At 45.5% G+C, this 8,433-nt stretch overlaps 1 protein-coding gene across 1 annotated transcript; it reads left to right on the plus strand.

The window, feature by feature from the left end:
- Positions 1-426: 426 nt before the first annotated feature.
- Positions 427-2,008, plus strand: GPR6 (G protein-coupled receptor 6). Its single transcript, XM_038553363.1, has one exon. The coding sequence runs from the start codon at positions 427-429 to the stop codon at positions 1,513-1,515; it is 1,089 nt and encodes a 362-aa protein (XP_038409291.1). The 3' UTR covers positions 1,516-2,008.
- Positions 2,009-8,433: the final 6,425 nt, after the last annotated feature.

Here is an 8,433-nt window from a genome sequence, read left to right on the forward strand (position 1 = left end):
CCAAGCCCCCCTTTCCCGGGGACCTCCGGGGCCTCAGAAACTTCGCTTTCAGCACCGCGGACAGCGACAGCGCCCGGGTCGGGAGGCCCCAGGCGGGACCCGAGCTCGGGGCGCACGGGTGCGTGCGCAACTCCAGGCACCCTCGCGGGACTGACCTGAGTGCAGGCGAGCATCTGTGCAAACACTCAGATCTGTCTGTGCGGACATTCGTGTGCATTGCACGCATACGCTCGCTCAGTCACTCAACAGGTATTTACTGACTTGAGGCCCTTCCTCGCTCTGCCTTGGGGTCCCGGGGGTGGGGGGGGGGGGCGGTGGGCAATAGGAGCCGGGCACCTACGCCCCGGGAAGTGCCCGGCGGCTGGAACCCCACACCTGACGCTCGGCTCTCCTCTTCTCCACGCAGGGTGGCAGCGGCAGGCCGCGATGAACGCGAGCGCCTCCTCGCTCAACGAGTCCCAGGTGGTGGCGGTGACGGCCGAGGGGGCGGCGGCGGCGGCCACGGCGGCAGGGGCGCGGGACGGCGGCGACTGGGGGCCCCCGGCTGCGGCGGCGCTGGGGGGCGGCGGCGCGGCTAACGCGTCCCTGGAGCTGTCTTCTCAGCTGCCGGCCGGGCCGCCGGGGCTGCTGCTGTCGGCGGTGAACCCTTGGGACGTGCTCCTGTGCGTGTCGGGGACCGTGATCGCAGGCGAAAACGCGCTGGTGGTGGCGCTAATCGCGTCCACGCCGGCGCTGCGCACGCCCATGTTCGTGCTGGTGGGCAGCCTGGCCACCGCGGACCTGCTGGCGGGCTGCGGCCTCATCCTGCACTTCGTGTTCCAGTACGTGGTGCCCTCCGAGACCGTGAGCCTGCTCACCGTGGGCTTCCTCGTGGCCTCCTTCGCCGCCTCGGTCAGCAGCCTGCTGGCCATCACGGTGGACCGCTACCTGTCTCTCTACAACGCGCTCACCTACTACTCGCGCCGGACCCTGCTGGGCGTGCACCTGCTGCTCGCCGCCACCTGGACCGTGTCCCTGGGCCTCGGGCTGCTGCCCGTGCTGGGCTGGAACTGCCTGGCGGAGCGCGCCACCTGCAGCGTGGTGCGCCCGCTGACGCGCAGCCACGTGGCGCTGCTGTCCGCCGCGTTCTTCGCGGTCTTCGGCGTCATGCTGCACCTGTACGTGCGCATCTGCCAGGTGGTCTGGCGCCACGCGCACCAGATCGCGCTGCAGCAGCACTGCCTGGCGCCGCCGCACCTGGCGGCCACCAGAAAGGGGGTGGGGACCCTGGCCGTGGTGCTGGGCACGTTCGGCGCCAGCTGGCTGCCCTTCGCCATCTACTGCGTGGTGGGCAGCCGCGAGGACCCGGCAGTCTACACCTACGCCACCCTGCTGCCCGCCACCTACAACTCCATGATCAACCCTATCATCTATGCCTTCCGCAACCAGGAGATCCAGCGTGCCCTGTGGCTCCTGTTCTGTGGCTGTTTCCAGTCCAAAGTGCCCTTCCGTTCTAGGTCCCCCAGCGAGGTCTGAAGGCCCCCTCCGTCCCCTCGCCGACACCACACCCACAACCAGCCAGCCGCTCGTGAGCTGCTCGGTGCCTGCTGATGAACCCTGAGATCCCAGGGCTGCGATCCCGACTTCGGAAAGAGAGAGAGAGAGACTAAACATAAATACACCAAACTCACAAAAAAAGAGGCTCATTGGCACTTTACATATACAGTGTATACATGTGTACATATATATACAAATATTTGTATCTTCTGGAGCTGTTCAGGATGTGGGATTTCCTGTTCTGTGAGAAAACTAGCAAAGGTGTGGTTGTGCACTCAACTCGTACATCACATTTGTCAAGTGAAGACATCCCAATACTGCTTAATTATAGCACTTTATTTTTAGCTGCTGAACTGCCAAAACAGTGTTGCCATTTTCAGGGGCAGGAGAAGAAGAAGAGTAAAAAAGGTGTATTTTTGTTGTATGTGATAGAATATTTTGCTGCACATGCATCGGTAAATTACTACATATTTTGTACACAAATAAACATAATAAAAATGTAATTTTGGCCATGTGACTACTGGATTACTATTTAAGAGCTGGAAGATTAGTACATTTACTTAAAAATTTATGATGTATCGTCTCCCTCCTATGAAATCTAAAAAAAAAATTAAAATGCATACGCATTTGCACATTGTTCATAAACTGTCACTGAAATACCTACTACAGATTTGGAATGGGGGCTGAGAGGAAGTCAGACAGTCACGTAACGATATTCATAGGACGCTAAAAGGTTATTGATGTGATCTGTGCAAATTCATCTACTCCCTGGTTTCCAGGTTTGGAAGATAAACTCCAGGGGATGCCTGAAACTATTCCTTCCTCTTCCTACATGCGCACTTATGAATTCTGAAACCACAACTTTTAGTTGTAGCTTTTCCGGTCTGGAAAGAATTTGAAATGTTTAAAATTCATATTGACTGAGCATATCTTTGCTGCCCAGTTCTTGCAGCAAAATTCACAGCCTTATAAAATAAAGACAGGATTCCAAGATACATTGTGCTCATGAGGTAAGCAAAGGTATACCCAGCAGCCCCTTCTGAGGTGCTTGTATCTTCAAAACAGAGTGTTAAGACTCCCAGGGACTAAACATTCCGATTCCACCAATAGATATGAGTCACAGTTAAATGGTTCCCCTCCTCCCCTTCTTACAGGATGATGTGAGGATAAATAAGCTAACATATATGGACATACTCTGGGCATCTACGAAGAAATCTGCCCACAAGCACATGTCTTAGGCCTTAGGGAAATACCACAAGCAAACCTTTTTCCTAGAGTCCACAAAAATTTATCGAGTGCCTACTGTTTGCTAGACACAATTCCAGGGCTGGGAATACAGAAGTGAACAAAATAGACAATAAGTTTCTGTGCTTGTAGAGCTACATTCTGGTGGTGGAGATGGCCTACAAGCAAATAAATACAAACACAGAGAGAGATTTATTATAAAGATTTGGCTCATGGGATGCCTAGGTGGCTCAGCGGTTAAGCATCTGCCTTCGGCTTAGGGTGTGATACTGGAGTCCTAGGGTCAAGTCCTATATTGGGCTCCCTACATGGAGCCTGCCTCTCCCTCTGCCTGTGTCTCTGCCTCTGTGTGTGTGTGTGTGTGTGTGTGTGTGTGTGTGTGTGTGATGAAAAAATAAAATCTTAAAAAAAAAAAAAAAGAGTTGGCTCATGCAGTTTTGGAGATTGAGAAGTCCCAATATCTGTAGTCAGAAAGCTGATGATGGTATTGTTCCAGTCTGTCTCCAAAGGCCTGAGAACCAGGAGAGCCCATAGGCTCAAGACCCAAGAAGAATTGATGTTTTAGTTTGAGACCAAATGCAGGAAAAGACCAGTGTCCCAGCTCAAGATACTCAGGCAAGAGTAATTCCCTTTTATGTAGCCCTTTTATTCTTTTCTGGCCTTCAATCGATTGGATGAGGACCACCTACATTAAGGAAGGCAATCTGCTTATTCATTCTACCATTAAATGTTAATTTCATCCAGAAACAACTCAGAAATAAGACTTGACCAAATGGCTATGCATTGTGTGGTTTAGTCAAGTTGACATAAAATTAACCATTATGCCAAGAGAGCACAAAGATCCAAAGTAAAGGAAAAGTGTTTAAGGATGAAGTACTCAACTGTTCAAATGCTGCTGAAAAGATAAGTAAAATGAGAATTAAAATCAATGGCGATAGATATTTTTTAATGTCCATATCATTGGCGAACTTGACAAAAGAAACTTCAGGAGAGTGCAGGGGAAAAAACAGCTTGACTATAGAAGATATAAGAGAATGTTCATGAGCAACCTAGTCCCCAACATCTTGCAACAGAGGTATGACCTTTTTAACACTATGAAATATATCATGTTTTATAGACAAATGGTTTTATAGTGTCTGTAAATTTAGAGCCAGGAAGCTCAGCATTATTGCTCATTCATCAAATTAACATTTTCTAAAGAACTAACCTTCATAGACTATTCAGCATCATGAGACACTTTCAGGCTCTATTAGTATCCAGAATGCGTTCAAGCAGACTGAAATAACAAAAGCTCTGGTTGTAAACATTTCCAAATATATGGTAGAGAAAACAATATAATTTCAGAGATGGAACAAAGAAGTCAATATTATTATACATTTTATAATTATAGACAAAAATTCCTTGCAATCAGTGAATTAAGAAAGTTCCACACTAGGATAATAAGACAGGGACCGTGGAACTGACTTCAATCCATTTGGTATTAATATTCAACTTCAGCCCTAGCCCTAATCAAAATGTTTGAGAGAGCCAAGAACAAGAAGATACTAAACAATCAGGTTGTTAATATCCTGGCTTACGCAGTTGGCCAAGCTGTGTACTGTCAATAGGCTTCATATTAACCAACTTGATTATGTGGGGATATAAAATTGTGAATAGGTCTTGAAACACTTCTATGGAGGAATGTCACATATTCATCTGACTTATCAAATATTAAGAATCTACTATTTCAAGGCCCTATGCCAGTTCCCAGAAGCATAGTCTTTAAGAAAGGCAAGATTCTAAAAAAAGAAAAAAGAAAAGAAAAGAAAGAAAAGAAAAAAGAAAGGCAAGATTCACTTAAACATCCAATTGCTTACCCACTTTGCTAAGTAATGAGTGTCAAAAACTTCATACATTTGGGACACCTGGGTGGCTCAGCAGTTGAGCGTTTGCCTTTGGCTCAGGTTGTGATCCTGGGGTCCTGGGATCGAGTTCCACTGCCTATGTCTCTGCCTCTCTCCTGTGTCTCACTGAATAAATAAATAAAATCTCTGCCTCTCTCTCTGTGTCTCACTGAATAAATAAAATCTTAAAAATAAAAATAAAATAAAACAAATAAAATAGGGCCAATAATTAAATAATAATAATATTAATAATAATAATTAATCTTTAGCCAAGAACCTGTTCTTATTCCCTTCTTTACTATCTAGGTTAATGGCAATGTTGTCTCTCCAGCTGTTGAGGCCAGAAGTCTTAGAATCATACTCACCCTTCTCTTTCTCTCATACCGCCTATTCAATGTATCAGCAAAGCCTGCTGTCTTTACTTTTAAAATATACTTTACTTTCAAAATGGCTAGGATCCACCCATTTCTCACCACTTCCACCACTATCATCTCTTGCCTGAATTATTGTAGAAGCCTTCCTCTGGTCTCCTGGTTTCCATTCTAGTGCCCTTTATTCTACTGTCTACACTGTGGCTCATCCCCACAAACAGGTGCTCCCTTGACTACCCTTCAGATTTAGGCATGAGACTACCAGCAGTCTGTCTCAAAGGGACAAACTTGGAGAAAGAAGTATTGAGGCCTGGAAATAGGCCTTGAGTAAGAATTTCTTGAGGAAAGAATTTGGGGGTCCTGGATACCTGGTGCCTGGTCTAGAAGTGAGGACATAGACTTTTCACCCCAAGAGAAGGAGCACAGCTGGAAGAGTCCTAGAACACGCATGAAGGGCCCTGCATGGCCCAGGATATCAGTTTTCTATTGCTGCTATTAACAAATGAACACAAACTTGGTAGCTTAAAACAATACACAGTTATAGGAACCTGGGTGGCTTAGTTGGTTAAGCATCTGCCTTGAGCTCCGGTCATGATCTCAGGGTTCTGGAACCACCCTCATCACACTCTGTGCACAGTGGGGAATCTGCTTCTCCCTCTACCTCTCCCCCTGCCCCACCCCCCGCTCTTGCTCTATCTCTTTCTCTCTCAAATGAACAAATAAAGTATTTAAAAATACACATTTTTATTCTTTTATTGTTATGGAGATCAGAAGTCTGAAATAAATTTCATTGGGCTGAAATCAAGGTATCAGCAGAGCTGAACTTCCTCTGGAGGTTCTAGGGGGAAAATCTGTTTCCTTACCTTTTCCATCTTTTACAACGGCATTCCTTAGCTGGTGGCCCCTTTCTCCTTTCTCCATATTCAGTGTATATTTTTCCTAAATAGTCATGTTGCCATCTTCTGTAGTCAAACTTCTCCCTTATAAGGAAACTTATGATTACATTTAGGGCCTGCCCAGGTAATCCAAGATAACCTCCCCATCTCAAAATCCTTAACTTAATTACATCTGCAAAGTCTCCCTTGTCATCTAAGGCAACAGTTACAGCTCTGAGAGCAGCACTGATTTAAAAAGTTACAATAATAAAAGTAAATACAGAGTGATAAGGATCCCATACGAAGGTTAGAGAAATTGTATGGAAGACTCCACTAGGATGGCAATACTGAACCAAGTCCAGAAGAGCAAAAGAAATTTGCAAGGCAAAGGACATTAAAGAAGGGCTTTTCAGACCAAGGGGACAATGTGAAGCACAAAAGTGAGGCCCATTTAGAGAAATGTAGGCCATTCAGTATGGCTGGAGTATATAAGATTAAGAGCTTAGAGAGAAAGTAGCAGGAGGTAAGTCTGGAGAGGAAGGCAGGAGCAAGATCACAAAGAGAAGCATTGGAAATGGATTGCAGGTGGGAAAGACTAGAAGCCAAAAGACCACTTTGGAGTCTGGTTGCAGCAACCCCGGTGAACAGTGAGCCTCAGCTAAGAAGGGCAAAAAGGGTAGGGGGAAAGGAGATGAGCTTGAGAGATCTCAAAGAAGTTAAGTGTGTCCAACTAAGTGAATGATTGTGGGATCAAGGAAAAGTTTAGGAGTCAAGGATATTCAACTGAGTGGATTCACTGAGATGGGAACATATGGGGAGAGGCAGATTTGAGGAAGACGATGGTGAATCAAGTTTCTACATATTACATTTCAGGATCTGTGGGATAGTCACAGGAAGCTAGTGACTTTGAACCTCACAAAGATGGTGGGGCTGGAGACATCATTTTGGTAATTACCAATCTTAAATTGAGGTAGAAGTAAAGCCATGGGAAGCAATGAGGAGAGGCTAAGGTCATGCTCTGGGCACAATAATATATGGAAGTACAATGCACGAAAGCAAAAGAAAACAGGAGATGAAGGAGGAGCATCCAGGGGAGACCCTTGGAAAGCCAAGAGGAAAAATGTTTTAAGAAGGTAGTAACCAAGGATGCCTGAGTGGCTCAGTGGTTGAGCATCTGCCTTTGGCTCAAGGTGTGATCCCCCAGGTCCTAGGATCAAGTCCTGCATCGGGCTCCCCACAGGGAGCCTGCTTCTCCCTCTGCCTGTGTCTCTGCCTCTCACTCTGTGTCTCTTATGAATAAATAAATAAAATCTTAAAAGTAAAAAAAGAAGGTAGTGACCAAGTAACATAAAGTCTGCCCAGAAGTTAAGTAAGAGAGGATTTAGAACATGTTAGATTTAGGGACATGTTGGTCATGGGAGCCTATGGGAGAGCAGCTTCGTGGAGAGCAGGATGAAAGCTAGATTGCAGTGACCTGAGGAGGAAATGGAAATTTCTCTATTTTTACCCGATAAATTTAACTTGGAATGAAAGAAGAGAGACACGGTAGTATCTAGAGGACAAAAAGGTGTCACAAGATCGCCTTTGTTTTGTTTCTTAAAGATAGGCAAAAATTGAATATATTATTAGAGTGAGAGGCGAGTACCATAGAATTTAAAAAAGCAGATTACAGCAGAGAGAAGAAAGATCGCTGACAGGGTGAGTCTTCAGAGAAGAATGGGGTCCATGGCAGGGTGTCACAGGGAGAGAGGGGCTTAGTCAGGAGGAGGTGGAGACACAGCTCTGCTACTCTGACAGGAGGCAAGGTGGGAATGATTGGTACTAATAGAGCTAAGTTTGTAAGTGGTGGGAGGAAGTGCACAGAGTTCCTACCTGACAACCTCAATTTATCTGAAGGAGGAGTGCCAGTTAAGACACTATTGCAAGAAGTATCAAGAACCTGAGTTAACAACATTGGGAACAAAGCTGTGAACTTGAGATAGCATGATCATTTAATCAAAATTAAAGGTCAGACCATACCATATGGATGGTGAGAATGTAAAGGGGTACAGTACTTTGGGAAATACTACAGTAGTTTCTTAAAAAGCTAAACCTATACCAACCATACAACACAGCCACTCCACCCTTAAGTGTTTTCCAAGAGAAATAAAGCATATGTCCATATAAAAACTTGCACATTTGTGTTAACAGCAGTTTTACCTGTAATAGCCAAAACTGGGAAGAGCTCAAATGTCTTTCAAAAGATAAATGAGTAAACAAGTTGTGGTATAATCATACAATGGTATAACCAGGAATTAAAAGAAAAGTACTATTATTACATGCAACAACATGTCAGAATCCAAACAATATGAGCTGAGCAAAAGAAGATAGACCAAAAAAAGTATATATTGATTGCAAATTCCATTTATATAAAATTCTTGAAAATGTATAGTGACAGAAAGCAGGTCTGGTTTGGGATTGGGGGAGTAGAGATAAGAGAGACAGACAAGGATCACAGTGGGGCACAAGGAAACTTCTTGAAGT

Source organism: Canis lupus, chromosome 12, assembly GCF_011100685.1.
Source record: "Canis lupus familiaris isolate Mischka breed German Shepherd chromosome 12, alternate assembly UU_Cfam_GSD_1.0, whole genome shotgun sequence".
In the NCBI taxonomy this organism is placed as follows: domain Eukaryota; kingdom Metazoa; phylum Chordata; class Mammalia; order Carnivora; family Canidae; genus Canis; species Canis lupus.